Source organism: Arachis hypogaea, chromosome 11 (genome assembly GCF_003086295.3).
Source record: "Arachis hypogaea cultivar Tifrunner chromosome 11, arahy.Tifrunner.gnm2.J5K5, whole genome shotgun sequence".
Lineage (NCBI taxonomy): Eukaryota > Viridiplantae > Streptophyta > Magnoliopsida > Fabales > Fabaceae > Arachis > Arachis hypogaea.
Window position 1 is genome coordinate 36,201,280 of NC_092046.1, and position 17,705 is coordinate 36,218,984.

General features: G+C 36.6%; 2 protein-coding genes and 1 long non-coding RNA gene across 6 annotated transcripts; all 3 read left to right on the plus strand.

Moving 5' to 3' along the window:
- The first annotated feature begins 1,964 nt into the window (after positions 1-1,964).
- Positions 1,965-4,276, plus strand: LOC140173177 (uncharacterized). 2 transcript variants are annotated; one of them, XR_011867486.1, is made up of 4 exons: positions 1,965-2,445; positions 2,629-2,708; positions 3,429-3,703; positions 3,965-4,276. It is a non-coding gene; the product is annotated as an uncharacterized lncRNA (long non-coding RNA). The 2 variants fall into 2 exon arrangements; XR_011867485.1 differs by having other exon boundaries at positions 1,971-2,445; positions 3,429-4,276.
- Positions 4,277-4,716: 440 nt separating this feature from the next.
- On the plus strand, positions 4,717-5,988 carry LOC112720686 (alpha-mannosidase). Its single transcript, XM_072205961.1, has 4 exons — positions 4,717-4,794; positions 4,949-4,996; positions 5,103-5,222; positions 5,318-5,988. Exons 1-4 carry the CDS (start codon positions 4,717-4,719, stop codon positions 5,432-5,434), a joined length of 363 nt encoding a protein of 120 aa, XP_072062062.1. The 3' UTR covers positions 5,435-5,988.
- An 8,099-nt stretch (positions 5,989-14,087) lies between these two features.
- Positions 14,088-16,966, plus strand: LOC140176345 (uncharacterized). Of its 3 annotated transcripts, XR_011867487.1 has the most exons (4): positions 14,088-14,616; positions 15,160-15,214; positions 15,303-15,431; positions 16,904-16,966. XR_011867487.1 is itself a non-coding variant. In XM_072206716.1 (3 exons), the coding sequence occupies exons 1-2, from the start codon at positions 14,088-14,090 to the stop codon at positions 15,168-15,170; spliced, it is 540 nt and encodes a 179-aa protein (XP_072062817.1). In that variant the 3' UTR covers positions 15,171-15,214; positions 16,904-16,966. The 3 variants fall into 3 exon arrangements, 2 of the variants coding, with proteins under 2 accessions (XP_072062817.1, XP_072062816.1); XM_072206716.1 differs by lacking the exon at positions 15,303-15,431; XM_072206715.1 differs by lacking the exons at positions 15,160-15,214; positions 15,303-15,431.
- The last annotated feature ends 739 nt before the right edge of the window (positions 16,967-17,705 follow it).

The window sequence follows — 17,705 nt, forward strand, 5'->3', positions numbered from 1 at the left end:
GAAAATTTAGCCGTCGAGGGTATATTTCATACAAATCGAAAACTTCTGGGACAAGATTGAAACAAAATAAAATTTAAGGGTATTTTTGAAACTTTTGCTAAACTTCAGGGACAAAAAGTATATTTTACCCTATATTTAATAAAAAAATTAAATCTTTATTCACACCATCTCATAAACGGTTTGTATTAATTATGAACAAGGGATTTGGAATTTTATATTGCGCTAGGGTGCTCCACTTGAATAGCGGAAGGTCTCTCGATGTTACTTCTATAAATCATCTTTTTACATATTCACTAGTTGATGATTTGTTGAACCTAACTAAATTTTCGAACGTTGTTGGTATCAAAGAAACAAAATAGGTTTCAACTCCCTTTAAATCTCCCTATTAAATACACCCTTCACTTATTTGTATGGAGATTTTAATTCCACGCATGTACGGATTGCTTATGGTCAATTGCCATGCAGAGATCATGCTATGTTACTCTTGGAATTGTTAAGCAAGTAGAGACAAAATATAATTGGTGGTATAAAGGCTGCAAAAAAATATTTTTAGGGTCATGAGACACTAGGTGATCAGTTTTACTACGAAAAATGTGATACTTACTCTAATGAATTTACTACTAGGTTCGTACATTATTTTAGTGCATCTATTTCATATACTGCCCCGGTCTTTTACTACCCACAATTTCAAGAGAATCTTATGTCATTAATCTTGGGATGTAGCACTGAACTGTTCGTGTCTTATTAGATATTGCCTGAAATTGCGTGTACATGCCGGAATGGGTGATGCGTCCTTTGTTCTGTTAAAAAATGCAGCTGCCAGTTCCTTGGCATCTCAGCTGCTGAACTCATATCATCAATCTCAGAAAATGTTTGCATCCTTACTATGTTTATAATATTACCTTATTGTTACATTCTTACAAGGATTTTTATTCTAACCTCATGCTATAGTGTGACATGGACGATGCCTATCCAAGTAAGTTGTTTGCCATCAAGGAGAAGCCATTTACTTTAAAAGTGTTTGCAAAGTTGGAAAATCTCAGTTCATATCAACCCTGTGTAATAACTATATCCAGGCTTTGCTTTGAGCCAGACATTCTAGCTTCGTTTGTTGCTAAGTGCAACATAGATATGGTATATACCAATTCACATGCAAATAAGCCAATCAATATCATATTTACACCCTGCCAAAATAATGTTACATATTTGTTAAATGGACCTTTCAGATTGACGTGCTGAATTTTTGTTTCTGAAATCGTTTCTAATTTAGGCGGTCATTGTGTACAATGAAGACAAAGTAGAAGAAGGTATTATAGAAGAGGATATGTTAAAAATGGCCATGATTTCTTCGGAATCGGAAACCCATCCTTCGTCCGGAAACAAGCAAGGCATGTGTGTATCCAAGGCTCTCCAAGTTTGCTAGACTCCAATAAAAACAAATGGGTTCAGTCGACCCCAAAACATCAACCAACATAAATCCTTCCGTAGTGAAATGCTTTATTGTTGATTTCCAAGCATCCGCTAAGATGATTAAGATGGATTCATCACATGGTTGTGACGAGGAAGGTGATACCAAGTAGATTTATCCATGTCTTTTAAGACAAATGACTCGGCAATTTTGGAATCTTCTATCATTTACTTTACTGCTTGTTTTGAGTTTATTACGTTAAATAAATTAAACACATGCCTGTTACCTTTGATGGTCCATCACGCGTGTTCGTTTTCTGTTGTATGCTTCATAATATAACACTACAAGAAAAATACCCATTCAGCCACGCTTTTTTAAGCTACATTTAAAAAGCGTAGCCTATTCTATGAATAGGCTACGCTTTTATCCGTGTTTCCTTTTTATAGGAGAATAGGAAACACAATTGTGGCATCACTTAAAAAGTGTCTCCTTAGATATTATAAAGATCACTTATAAAGTGTAGCCTTATCTTGATATCTATTGGTACACACTTTTTTAATCAAAGGGTGCGCTTTTGAAGAGTAATCTGTTCCATATATTTTGGGTGCGCTTCAAAAATGTTTTCTAATGTAAGAGCGCCAAATACCCATACACTTAGTAAATTTTTTGTTTCATTTTCATCGTACCCTGCACACCCGCGCTTCACCATTCACCGCTTCACCCTACATCGGAGAAGAAAGGGTTTTGCCACTTCATCCTTCACCACTCACCTTCGCCCTTCTCCATTCCCCGTCACCCCTCTTCTCCACCACCACTTCACCTTCGCTTACTACTCACCGCATCTTCATTGTCTTTGTGCTCACCGTCGCCGCTCACCCGCGTCGTATCTGCGCACACCGTCACCGCTCAACCTTGTCGTCTCTGTTCTCATAGTTGCCTCTCACCCTCGTCGTCTCTGTTCTCACCGTCACCGCGCTGTCACCATCGTGGTCTCTACGCTCATCATCGTCGTCTCTGCGCTCACCATCGTCGAGAAGGTATATATATTGGTTTTCATTTGGTTCTGAAATTTGGGAGGTTTAGGGTTCCGATTTTAGGGTTTTTTAATTTGGAGATTTTAGCTTCTGAATGTGTATTGGCTTCTGAAATGGCCTTATCTAATTTAAGAAACACATTGTTTGTTTTTAATTTAATTTAACTATTTTCCTTGATCATTGTAGAAATGAAGAACTAACTTCAAATATGGTGGCTTGATGCGGCTGATTGTGCTGATTTTAGGTCAGGATCCAAAGAACTCAAGGTACTCATCAGTCCTCCTTGTTGTTCTTGTTGCTCTCTATGTGTTTGTGAAAATGCATGTGTTGTTTCACGAGTGTTGATGTTTCTTACCATTTCTCTAACTTCAAGAAAATTTGATGAAGTACTCATATGCATAGCTTGTTTTGTAGAGGTTCTTATATCTGGGAGTGTTGCTTCCGTGTGTATGCTGATTTGTTATTGTTTTTGTTCGATGATATTTTGGTTTGTAATGTGAGTCTTTAGTAATGTTGGAACTTATATAGTTATATAATTTTGAGATTTGCTTCATGTTTTTATGAAATATGATCCAGAATCATGTATGTCTATTTGAAACTATGAATACAAGCCTTTCTAAAAGTAAGTGATTCTGACTCCAAGTTCTGTTACATTGAACATTAATCAAAATAAGCCCCTAAACAATAATGATATATTTGAGTGATTTCATTTTAAAGTGTCAGAGTATAATTATAGTTATACTTTATTTTAAAGTGATTTAATGCAGTCATCTAATTTGGAGCTACTTCAAAGTTATCAAGAGTAGTAGTACATATAAGACGTTTTTATTTTCCTTCTATTTTTCAATGCTACTTCATTAATCATAATAGTATTTTCCAATCCTACTTGATTTATTCTTTCTAAAGTTTCATTCTTTTAGCATAGTTACAATAAGTTATTGTTTGATTATTATGATAAATAACTCGTTTTACATTTCACTGTGCAGTTCTTGAGTTATCCTATACTTTGTGATATTCTCATTGAGGAAGACCAGAATGTTTGGCAAATGGCGTGAACCTTATTTAACATTTTAAATGGAAATCCAGTTCCTCAAAAATGATCTTATTTTGATCATGGTGAATATTATCATCTTTGCAAACTAATTGCTCTTAGTAGTTGACCCTTGACATTCATTTCAGTTGGATTTGAAGGATGCTGAGAAGCTTGTTGACCTGCAAAGTAAAAAATCCATACATTTTAAAGGCCAATTCACTTTTTCTGGTAAGAGTTTCATGAATTGGTTGATCTCCCTTATAGAATCAATTGCCTTTAAGTTCTAAGAATTATTGGAGCCTTGTTAAAAGCAAAGCCAACAACAAGACAAAATGGATCATTCTTCATATTATAATTCTTATTTTGTTTTCCCTTTTATAATAGATTTTTGTTTGCCTGATCTATTCTCTATTCTTTCTAAGCTGTATTGTCTTCACTTTTTGTCTATTTTGTGGGTTATGGCTAATTTTGTTCGCTTAATTTCCTTAGGTTATGGGAAGAATAACTGAAGATGGGAACAGAAACAACTTATGTACACTTATATTAGATAGTTCTGATTCATAAGCTTTTATTCAATTCTCTAATTATTTATGGCATAGGATCTATTAATATTCAATAATTAGTTTCATGGTTTGATTAATCATTCAATAATCAAATCTGGTTTTTGTGAATCTACTTCAAGTTTTAGTTTAAATTTCACACTTAATTTAATTCTCGTATAGATGTAATTGAAATTGTAATTATATTTTGCTCTTTGCTTAAGAATTAGAAGCTGCTGAAATCTAATGGCATGATTATTAAGAAGTGAATAAAGTTATAAGTGAAAGCTTTCAGTTTTTTTCCCTTTAGTCCAAAATTTCATATGTGAAATTTGTTCTTGTAGCACTGCCATTACTTCTAGCTTTTAGTTTTTAGATTCATTTATATATATATATATATATATATATATATATATATATATATATATATATATATTAAAGTTTTGTTTCTGATTCAATTTTTCATCTACGTAGCCAATTCATGAAGACAAAAAAAGAGTGACAATTCTTATGGATTTAGGCAGCAAAAATATTAGAAGGTAAGAGAGAAACTTCTGCTCAATCTTACTACTAATATATGTGCCTTCTTTAGTTGTAACATAACAAAAGAACTGCAATTACATTATTTCACAATACACATAATATTATATTTTCAATTCCTTTGAAGCTTTTATATTTAAATTTGTTTTCTATTTGATATACATGCAGGTTCCCTACAATGTAATCCGCGGGCCACTAGCTGATGAGATTCATCAAGAGTTTAGCTCTTGGATTTACCAGGTCAGTGTCCTTTAAAATAATTGTGTTTATTGTCTTTTTTCTTTTTCAATATATAATGGTATATCCTATTATTTTCAAAATACTTAAATGGGTTTGCTTTGTTCATAAGCATGTCCTTTACATCCTATTTATTTGTTTCATTTATTTTTTGAAGGTTATTAGGCTTTACAAAAACAAAGACCATGCTGGTGTTGAATACACTGTGAGTTGCTTTCTTTGTAATAGTGAGAAGCCACTTTTTTCATCAGCTAAAATAGAATATTATGCTGTTAATTGTCTAAGGTTATGAAACAAATAGTTTTATGAAGGTTGGTCCAATTCTAACTGATAATGGAGTTGAAAAAGAGGCGATCACTCAAAAAACAGCAAATATGACTACAAACAAGGATTTTTATACTGATTCTAATGGAAGAGATTTTTTAAAAAGGGTAACTCTGATGCCAATTTTTGTTCGTTTGTAATAAAAATCCTCCAGTTAAAAATGTTCAACATTGAGTTTTTTTACTCAAACTTTTTTACACAGGTTTATGATCACAAGAAAGATTGGCCCTTTCAAGTTACTCAACCTGTGGCAGGAAACTATTATCCAATAAAATTTCTTCACTCTCTTAGGCTTTTAATAGTTTTTGAGCTTCTATGATATTATGGTTAAGTTTGTTAACAATGTTAAACTTTTTTTATAGCTTAATCTTGGAATTTATATTAAAGATTAGAAATCTGAACTCTCTGTCTTAGTTGATCATGCCACTGGTGGAGCGAGCATTATAGATGGAGAGATGGAACTAATGTTTCACAGTATATATAAACATGCTATTTCTTTCAAGTTCAAGATTGTTTTACTGTGAACAGTTACAAACTGCTAATGGTCAATGCTTAATGCTCCAGGTGTATTCTCTAAGATGATGGTAGAGGAGCAGGAGAAGCTCTTGACGAATTAGATTGTGCACAAAATTATGGATGTAAAGATGGAGTAGTGTTGAGAAATAATAGATGTATGGTTGACTAATGACTTAGAAGATATTTATGTAGGATATAATATTTTAGTTTTTTATAGAGTATTAGAGTAAATTCTAAGAGGTCTCATTCTTATTTTGATTTGGCTATGCTTAATTTAATGTGAGATGTATGAATATTCAAAATTAAATTCATTCCAGAACTTTTGGTTCATTATAAATATATTTTGTTTACAGATAATTTTTATTATTTAAAAAAATTATTTAGTATAATTATATTTTTATTTTTATTTTATAATATTTAATTCATTTAATTAAAAATGCAGAATTATATATGTAATCATATTACTACATATTATGTTGTGCAATATATATACAAAAAATAAACAATAAGGGATCTAAGGCTACACTTATATAGAGTAGCTATGGTATACAATGTGGCTACGCTTTATAGGTGATGCAGTAGCAAGGATAAGTGTAGCCTATTATGGTAAACTTGGAAGCTGAAAAGCGTAGCCTTTGGTCCTGAACAGCATCACGTAAAAAGCACACTCTATTTCCAAATGCCAAAAGCATAGCCTTTGGTACAGAAAAGCGTAGCCTTTGAGAATAGGCAACACTGGTATAGGCATCCCTCAGAAAAGCGTCTCCGAAGCCTAAAAAGCGTAGCCTTTTCCTAAGGTATCATTTTTTTCACTTTTGGCTACACTTTTCAAGTGTACCTGAATAGGTGTTTTTCTTGTAGTGTAAGTTATTTTATTTATATCCCTAGTAACTCCTCAATTACTTAATCAGCCAATATCACAACGATATATTTTTTGTACTATTTTTGGCATCAACTTATTATACTCGCGCATGCCCGTTTAATTGATTTCATACTCTAATTTACGCAACTCAAAAATGAACTTCAAAACTCAAGAATGCATGCTAAAGGTATTTAATTTGTAGTGAGTGTACTCATTTGATCGATTAATTTTATATCTTAATGTTTTGGTCAATTGAGACAAATCGTTTTATCTATGTTGCTTTCAAATTTGTTAATAATATTGTTAAAAACATATTAATATAAAAATTAGTGAAGATATTCATAATATTATTGTCACCACAAAATTTTTTACAACAGTAACAATGGATTAGAAATAATGCACGAGTTTATAGAGTACATCGAAAAAAATTAATTATTTGTTTGGCATTTTTTTACTGTATAAGTAAACCTATCAATGTTTCAATTAATGAAACCAATATTTAATTAGGAAGATACATAGTTAATATATATTATTTAGGATCCAATAATATTGTTAAAAACATGTTACTATAAAAATTAGTGAAGATATTTATAATAATATTGTCACCACAAAATTTTTAACATCGGTAACGATGGATTAGAAATAATGCACGAGCTTTATAGTGTAAACCCCGGTTAAATTAGTAGATAATTAGTTAATAAATTAGTTTTTAATAAGGAGGATTAGAAATGTGAATGCTATATTAAATTAGGGTAGAACTCATCGAAACGAGAATTTTGACACTAATTTTGAAGAAAACGGTCCAAGAATGGACCGAAAGGACCGAACCGGTTGAACCGGACCCGAACCGGGCTGTCGGTTCAACCAGACCAGCCCATTAAAAAGAGCCCGCCCTCATTTCCTCAAGGACGCAGCTGAGCTCCAGGGAGAGGAAAGGAACGCCGAACCTTTACGGCAAAGTTCCAAATCCCGTAATTCCTCCGTTCGAGCTCCGATCGCCGCACCGTTTGCGGCCACGCGTTCACCGCGTCGAGCTCTACATTTCTACCGGAACAATTTCATAGGTAACTTGATATTCCACTTCAGCCTCTCATTTCCCCCAATTTTCGAATTTTAAGTGGGAATATTGAATTTCTTTGATTTCTGATGTTTTAGGATCCAATTAGCTTGAGAGAAACGTTCACTCTTGCTTATGTGAAGCTTGGGTAAGGTGAGGATACGATAATTCTATTTTAATTTCATTAAATTTGAGCTTTGAGTATTAAATTGGGTATATATGTATTATGAATGTGTATTAGGTTGAAAATAAATAATTGGAGCTTGAAATTATGAATACTGGAACTTGGAGGAAGCGGATTAGTTGAGTTTTGAGGGGCTGTTTTGGTTTTGAATAAATAGCTTTGGTCGTTACGTGGAAATCGGCTAAGGTATGGTTTAGGTTTCTTGCATTTAATATATAATGTTCTGTGAAAACTTAGGCTAGATGACCATTGGATAAGTTGGAATGCAGGTGTATGTTTAATGTTTAGTAATTTATCGATGAATATATTTGGTTGAAGTTTATTGGATAATTAGTTTTTAATTTTGGATGGTGAATGTTGTTATGTTAATTTGGAGAGAATTATGGTTGAATGTTATTGTTGATTAACTAATGATTTGGTGAATTATTGATTTGAGGTATAACTATTGTGGAGGTTGTTGTGATAATGAGGTATTTTGTGTTAAAAGCCTAGGATTTGTGAACTATGATCCTTAGTTGAATTTTGGTTGTTGGATTTGAATATTGTATGAGTTTAATTGTTGATTTGAAGTAGATTTATTGTGGTGATTGTTATGATGATGAGGAAGGGTATGTTGAATTGAAAAGAAAGCAGGTTTGGACCCGAAAAGGGTGGCAAAGTCCGAGTTTTAGAGGAGATGCTGCCGAAATTTTATAAAAAATTAGAGATTTTATTTAGATGATTATTTAAAAGAGATTTAGATTTAAAGGTTATATGGTTTGATTTTGAGTTATTAAGATAGTGAGTATGTTTTAAGTTTGAAGTTTGATTCTTAGAAAAGAATGAATTATGTTTTGAATTGAAACTATTGATGGATGGAATGGGAGGTGATATAATGAAGGATAAGGATTGAATATGTTTAATGTATGATGATGAATGAGATGCAATTGGGAATGATGTGGATGTTGATGAATTATAATTGAATTATTTATATGGCTTATGAATTTGAATAATCTGAGATACGAGATTCCCTGGATTAAGTGCCGTGGCTTGCCACCACGTGTACCAGGTTGAAAACTCGATACTCTGTTGACCCTACGACGTAAGTGTGACCGGGCACTACATAAATTCCCGGGAATGTTACCCCCATTGAGCAATATTGATTATTTGAGAAAAATCTATGCATAGACTTTTGGGGATGCACGTCGGGGGACAGTCTAAGGACAATTCAGACTTGTCGGGTTGGCTGGATAACCGACAGATGAGCCTCATCAGCCATAGGACAGGCATGCATCATATGCATATTACTTGAATTACTTGCTTGTGCTCTAATTGGGTGTGCCTATCTGTATTTGCCATGCTAAATGTGTATTTGTTACCTGCAGTAGTTGTAACTTTCTTGTGTTTGCCTTTATCTGTTTATTTGTCTATGAAAATGCATGATGGAATTGGAGGTATGGAGGAATGGCAGTATAGGACTTAGATTTAAGGTTAAGTTAAGTTAGGATTAAATATTTCTAGGAAACCACCTTTTATGGCTTCTGTTTAATACTTTAAGCTCTACAATCTGAGTGTCGGCGTTCTAGGATTGCCTCTGGCATTCCCAGGACCTTATATATTATGTGTGTGGCACCTTTACCATACTGAGAACCTCCGGTTCTCATTCCATACCATGTTGTTAATTTTCAGATGCAGGTCGAGAGGCATCTCGTTAGGCGTCTGGACTCTTGAAGCGGAGTGGTTACTGGGATATTTTGTTATGCTATGATGTATATATATGTACTTAGTTTTCTCTCCGCATGACTTATTCTTTTTGATCCTCTTAGAGGTTTATGGAGAGGCAGGATTGTGTATATGTACTTTTGGGTTTTGGATATGTATGTATATATATGTGTAAATATTCTCCGGCCAGTCTTGACTTCGCAGGCTGAGTTAGGAGCTTGATATTTTGTATCTTTGGCACTCTATTCCCACTTCTGTTAGCTTATGTTTGATAGTTATGGTTTTCTTAGCACGTAAGTTAACTCGTTCCTTGGGCGTTGCGCCTTTATTGTGCGATTTTTTATTTCCCCCTTTTCTTCAAGGCTCCTAGCATATTATAACTTTTCTGCTATTATATGTACTTATTTTATTTTAGAGGTCGTAATACCACATCACCTCTGTTTTACGACTTAAGCGTAAAGCTTTGTGTGGTAGGGTGTTACATTAATGGTATCAGAGCAGTTCGTTCCTATAGAGCCTGAAAGACGGACTGATTGTGCTTCTGTGCATTCTCTATATATGTGTTTATGTGCTATTAGGATATCTGATTGATATATATGGCATAAACGTTTGTGAGCATGCATTTGGAACTTAAAGCATTAGACCTGCGATATTGAGACTGATCAACTTAATATCACTTGTTTGGTGTGTATAGGGACCAGATGTCGACTCGCGGACGCAGTCGCGGGCGAGGTAGAGGTAGGACAGGCACCGTTACTCCTGTACCCACAGGGACTGATCCAGTAGACTTTATGGCTGCCTTGGGAAATATGGCTGCAGCTATGCAGGCAACAGCTGAGGCACTGGGTAATCAGATAAATCAGGGTAATCATGGGAACAATAATGATGGAGACGGTCCTATGACACTTGCTACATTTCTGAAAGTTCGCCCTCCGACTTTTAGGGGAACCTCAAATCCCACTGATGCAGATAATTGGATTCAGGCTATGGAAAGGGCATTACAGGCACAACAGGTTCCTGAAGAGCAATGGGTTGAATTTGGAACTTATCAGTTGCAAGGTGAAGCTCAATATTGGTGGCAGGGAACACGACGTATCCTGCAGCCTGATGGTGCTGCGATTCCTTGGGAGGTTTTCCGGACAGAGTTCTATAAGAAATACTTTCCTAATTCAGCTAGAAATGCCAAGGAACTTGAATTAATGCAGTTAAAGCAGGGACAAATGACTGTTGCTGAGTATACCAGCAAATTTGAGGAGTTATGTCGCTTTTCTCGTATCTGTCAAGGTGCGCCTGAAGATTTTGCTGAATGGAAGTGTATTAAATATGAGGGAGGTCTTCAGAGCGATATTCTAAGCTTCGTTGCCCCAATGGAGATCAGGGTATTTTCTGAATTAGTGAATAAGAGTAGGGTGGCTGAGGATTGTGTGAGGAAGGCGGCAGCAGAGAAAGGGAGTTTGAGGATGCCTTTTCAGAGGCCTTCAGGGAGGAACTTTGCTCCGAGAGGTAGGAATTTCAAACGTGGAGGTTTTGTTTCGCAGCAGACTCAGGGTCAAGGTAATTACAGAAGGCCGAATATTACTGCTAATCAAGGAAAAAGGTTTGGGAAGCAGCCACAGCAGGATCTGAATTGTCAGAAGTGTGGAAAATATCATCCTGGAGTTCCGTGTAGATTAGGACTTGGAGTGTGCTATTCCTGTGGACATCCCGGGCATATAGCCAGTAATTGCCCTGAGAAGAAGAAGTATGAGACTGGTAGGGTGCAACAGCCGGGGAGAGTATACACTACTTCTACCATTGGTGCTGAGGGATCTGAGATACTTATTAGAGGTAATTGTGAAATGGCTGGTAAAATCTTAAATGCTTTATTTGATTCAGGAGCAAGTCATTCATTTATTGCATTTGAAAAGGCCCATGAATTAAGATTGAGAATGGTGGTTCTAGGTTATGATTTGAAAGTATATAATGCTACTCATGAAGCTATGGTGACTAGGATAGAATGTCCACAAGTTCCTTTTCGAGTGCAACAGCGTGAATTTGTGCATGATTTGATTTGTTTGCCTATGACTGGTCTTGATCTCATTTTGGGATTGGATTGGTTATCCAAGAATCATGTTTTGCTTGATTGTTCTGAGAAGTCAGTACAGTTTATGCCAGAAGGGTCAGAAGCACCGGTTGTGGTGAATAGTTACTATTTGAATTCTATGATAGTAAACTGTTCTGGAACCGAATGTCAGGGTATTATGTTATTAACTGCGGGAGTATCAGGTGATGATCAGAGTTTAGAGCAAATTCCGGTTGTATGTGAATTTCCAAATGTGTTTCCGGATGATATTAATGAATTCCCACCTAACCGAGAGGTTGAATTTGCAATTGAGTTGGTACCTGGATCCGGTCCAATTTCAATTACTCCTTATAGGATGTCGCCTTTAGAAATGGCTGAACTGAAGGCTCAGCTGGAAGATCTATTGGGTAAGCATTTTATCCGACCAAGTGTTTCTCCGTGGGGAGCGCCAGTGTTACTGGTAAAGAAGAAGGATGGAAGTATGCGGCTGTGTGTCGATTATCAGCAATTGAATAAGATCACTGTGAAGAATAAATATCCGTTGCCTAGAATCGATGATCTAATGGATCAGTTACAGGGTGCCGGTGTGTTTTCTAAGATTGACCTGCGATCCGGATATCATCAGATAAGGGTTAGAGACGAGGATATTCCGAAAACTGCTTTCAGAACCCGTTATGGTCATTATGAGTATACAGTGATGTCTTTCGGGTTAACTAATGCCCCGGCAGTATTTATGGATTATACGAACAGGATTTTTCGACCGTATCTGGACAAGTTTGTTATTGTCTTCATTGATGACATTCTTGTTTATTCTAAGACTGAAGAGGAACATGCTGATCATTTGCGAACTGTGCTGCAAATTCTGAGAGACAGGAAGTTATATGCTAAGCTATCTAAATATGAGTTCTGGAAGAGTGAAGTGAAGTTTCTTGGCCACGTGGTGAGTAAGCAGGGGGTAGCTGTGGATCTTGCTAAGGTGGAAGCAGTGATGAATTGGGAGCGACCAACTTCAGTGACAGAGATCAGGAGTTTCTTAGGTTTGGCAGGGTATTATCGCAGATTCATTAAGGGATTTTCACAGCTCGCCTTACCTTTAACTAAGTTGACTAGGAAGGATACACCTGTTATCTGGACTCCGGAATGTGAAGAGAGTTTCCAGGCATTGAAGCACAGGTTGACTACTGCACCTGTATTGGTATTACCTGAACCAAGTGAATCGTTTGAAGTGTATTGTGATGCATCTCTGAAAGGGTTGGGGTGTGTTTTGATGCAGCACCAGAATGTTGTAGCATACGCCTCACGGCAGTTAAGGCCGCATGAGATGAACTACCCGACACATGATTTAGAACTTGCTGCTGTTGTGTTTGCTTTAAAGATTTGGAGGCACTACCTCTATGGCGTTAAGTTTCATGTTTTCTCAGACCATAAGAGTTTGAAGTATCTTTTTGAGCAGAAAGAGTTGAATATGCGTCAGAGGAGGTGGATGGAGCTTCTGAAAGATTATGATTTTGAATTGAATTATCATCCAGGAAAAGCGAACGTTGTGGCGGACGCTTTGAGTCGGAAGTCTTTATATGCAGCTTGGATGATGCTACGGGAGGAAGAGTTACTGAAGGCATTTCAAGGTTTGAATTTGGGAGTTAGAGAAGAATCTGGAATCTTGTGTTTGAGTCAGTTACAGATTTCAAGTGATTTTAAATTAGAACTTCTGAAGGCTCATCAAGATAGTGAAGCGTTACGTAAGGTATTACCAGCAGTTGAACAGGGAAAACAGTGGAGAATGTCAAAAGGTCAGGATGGTTTATGGAGGTTCAAGAACCGGATTATTGTGCCTGATGTTGGAGACCTACGACAAAGTATCTTGAAGGAAGCTCACAAGAGCGGGTTTTCAATTCACCCAGGGAGCACTAAAATGTATCAGGATCTGAAAGCGATGTTCTGGTGGCCAGGTATGAAGAATGATGTGGCATTGCATGTATCTAAATGTTTAACGTGTCAGAAGGTTAAGATTGAGCATCAGAGACCATCAGGGACCCTTCAGCCTTTGGAGATTCCACAATGGAAATGGGAGAGTATCGCAATGGATTTTGTGATAGGTTTGCCTAGAACCCGATCTGGTTGTGACGCTATTTGGGTGGTTGTGGATCGACTGACAAAATCAGCTCACTTTCTTCCTATCCGAATAAGTTGCACAATGGAGGAATTGGCTCGAATGTATATCAAAGAGATTGTCAGGTTACATGGTGTGCCCTCTACTATTATATCTGATAGAGATCCCCGTTTTACATCAAGGTTCTGGGGAGCTTTTCAGCGTGCATTTGGGACTCAGTTAAGTTTGAGTACTGCGTATCACCCTCAGACAGATGGTCAGTCAGAAAGAACTATTCAGACCTTAGAGGATATGCTAAGGGCTTGTGTTTTGGACCAGCCGGTAAGCTGGGATCGGTATATGCCATTAATAGAATTTGCTTATAATAATAGCTATCATGCGAGCATCGGAATGGCTCCATATGAGGCTCTGTATGGCAGAAAATGTCAGTCTCCACTATGTTAGTATGAAACTGGAGAAAGGAGTTTGTTAGGGCCTGAAATGATAGCTGAAACGACTGAGCAGATAAAGAAGATTCGTAATCGAATGCTTATAGCCCAGAGCCACCAGAAAAGTTATGCTGATCAGAGGCGAAAGCCTTTGGAATTCGAAGAAGGAGAACATGTCTTTCTGAAAGTTACACCAACCACTGGAGTGGGAAGAGCTATTAAGACCAAGAAACTGAATCCTCGTTATATTGGACCGTTTGAGATTCTGAAGAGAATTGGACCAGTGGCTTATAGAATTGCCTTACCGCCGTACCTTTCGAATTTGCACGATGTATTTCATGTATCACAGCTTCGGAAGTATACTCCTGACGCAAGTCATGTTCTAGAACCAGAACCAATCCAAGTGAGAGAAGATCTAACACTCCCAGTAATTCCGGTGAGGATTGATGACACCAGTGTTAAACGATTACGAGGAAGGGAAGTATCATTGGTAAAAGTAGCTTGGAGACGAGCTGGTATCGAGGAACATACCTGGGAACTCGAATCAGATATGCGAAAGGACTATCCACATCTCTTTTCAGGTAACTATATTTGAATTTTGAGGGCAAAATTCTTTATTAGGTGGGTAGGATGTAAACCCCGGTTAAATTAGTAGATAATTAGTTAATAAATTAGTTTTTAATAAGGAGGATTAGAAATGTGAATGCTATATTAAATTAGGGTAGAACTCATCGAAACGAGAATTTTGACACTAATTTTGAAGAAAACGGTCCAAGAATGGACCGAAAGGACCGAACCGGTTGAACCGGACCCGAACCGGGCTGTCGGTTCAACCGGACCAGCCCATTAAAAAGAGCCCGCCCTCATTTCCTCAAGGACGCAGCTGAGCTCCAGGGAGAGGAAAGGAACGCCGAACCTTTACGGCAAAGTTCCAAATCCCGTAATTCCTCCGTTCGAGCTCCGATCGCCGCACCGTTTGCGGCTACGCGTTCACCGCGTCGAGCTCTACATTTCTACCGGAACAATTTCATAGGTAACTTGATATTCCACTTCAGCCTCTCATTTCCCCCAATTTTCGAATTTTAAGTGGGAATATTGAATTTCTTTGATTTCTGATGTTTTAGGATCCAATTAGCTTGAGAGAAACGTTCACTCTTGCTTATGTGAAGCTTGGGTAAGGTGAGGATACGATAATTCTATTTTAATTTCATTAAATTTGAGCTTTGAGTATTAAATTGGGTATATATGTATTATGAATGTGTATTAGGTTGAAAATAAATAATTGGAGCTTGAAATTATGAATACTGGAACTTGGAGGAAGCGGATTAGTTGAGTTTTGAGGGGCTGTTTTGGTTTTGAATAAATAGCTTTGGTCGTTACGTGGAAATCGGCTAAGGTATGGTTTAGGTTTCTTGCATTTAATATATAATGTTCTGTGAAAACTTAGGCTAGATGACCATTGGATAAGTTGGAATGCAGGTGTATGTTTAATGTTTAGTAATTTATCGATGAATATATTTGGTTGAAGTTTATTGGATAATTAGTTTTTAATTTTGGATGGTGAATGTTGTTATGTTAATTTGGAGAGAATTATGGTTGAATGTTATTGTTGATTAACTAATGATTTGGTGAATTATTGATTTGAGGTATAACTATTGTGGAGGTTGTTGTGATAATGAGGTATTTTGTGTTAAAAGCCTAGGATTTGTGAACTATGATCCTTAGTTGAATTTTGGTTGTTGGATTTGAATATTGTATGAGTTTAATTGTTGATTTGAAGTAGATTTATTGTGGTGATTGTTATGATGATGAGGAAGGGTATGTTGAATTGAAAAGAAAGCAGGTTTGGACCCGAAAAGGGTGGCAAAGTCCGAGTTTTAGAGGAGATGCTGCCGAAATTTTATAAAAAATTAGAGATTTTATTTAGATGATTATTTAAAAGAGATTTAGATTTAAAGGTTATATGGTTTGATTTTGATTATTAAGATAGTGAGTATGTTTTAAGTTTGAAGTTTGATTCTTAGAAAGAATGAATTATGTTTTGAATTGAAACTATTGATGGATGGAATGGGAGGTGATATAATGAAGGATAAGGATTGAATATGTTTAATGTATGATGATGAATGAGATGCAATTGGGAATGATGTGGATGTTGATGAATTATAATTGAATTATTTATATGGCTTATGAATTTGAATAATCTGAGATACGAGATTCCCTGGATTAAGTGCCGTGGCTTGCCACCACGTTACCAGGTTGAAAACTCGATACTCTGTTGACCCTACGACGTAAGTGTGACCGGGCACTACATAAATTCCCGGAATGTTACCCCCATTGAGCAATATTGATTATTTGAGAAAAATCTATGCATAGACTCTTGGGATGCACGTCGGGGACAGTCTAAGGACAATTCAGACTTGTCGGGTTGGCTGGATAACCGACAGATGAGCCTCATCAGCCATAGGACAGGCATGCATCATATGCATATTACTTGAATTACTTGCTTGTGCTCTAATTGGGTGTGCCTATCTGTATTTCCATGCTAAATGTGTATTTGTTACCTGCAGTAGTTGTAACTTTTTTGTGTTTGCCTTTATCTGTTTATTTGTCTATGAAAATGCATGATGGAATTGGAGGTATGGAGGAATGGCAGTATAGGACTTAGATTTAAGGTTAAGTTAAGTTAGGATTAAATATTTCTAGGAAACCACCTTTTATGGCTTTGTTTAATACTTTAAGCTCTACAATCTGAGTGTCGGCGTCTAGGATTGCCTCTGGCATTCCCAGGACCTTATATATTATGTGTGTGGCACCTTTACCATACTGAGAACCTCCGGTTCTCATTCCATACCATGTTGTTAATTTCAGATGCAGGTCGAGAGGCATCTCGTTAGGCGTCTGGACTCTTGAAGCGGAGTGGTTACTGGATATTTTATTATGCTATGATGTATATATATGTACTTAGTTTTCTCTCCGCATGACTTATTCTTTTTGATCCTCTTAGAGTTTATGGAAGGCAGGATTGTGTATATGTACTTTTGGTTTTGGATATGTATGTATATATATGTGTAAATATTCTCCGGCCAGTCTTGACTTCGCAGGCTGAGTTAGGAGCTTGATATTTTGTATCTTTGGCACTCTATTTCCCACTTCTATTAGCTTATGTTTGATAGTTATGGTTTTCTAGCACGTAAGTTAACTCGTTCCTTGGGCGTTGCGCCTTTATTGTGCGATTTTTTATTTCCCCCTTTTCTTCAAGGCTCCTAGCATATTATAACTTTCTGCTATTATATGTACTTATTTTATTTTAGAGGTCGTAATACCACATCACCTCTGTTTTACGACTTAAGCGTAAAGCTTTGTGTGGTTAGGGTGTTACATTAATGGTATCAGAGCAGTTCGTTCCTATAGAGCCTGAAAGACGGACTGATTGTGCTTCTGTGCATTCTCTATATATGTGTTTATGTGCTATTAGATATCTGATTGATATATATGCATAAACGTTTTGGCATCATTTGAACTTAAGCATTAGACCTGCGATTTGAGCTGATCAACTTAATTCACTTGTTTGGTTTATAGGACAGATGTCGACTCGCGGACGAGTCGGGCGAGGGTAGACGGCAGTTATGACCAGGACCGTTTACTGCCTGTACCCACAGGACTGATCCAG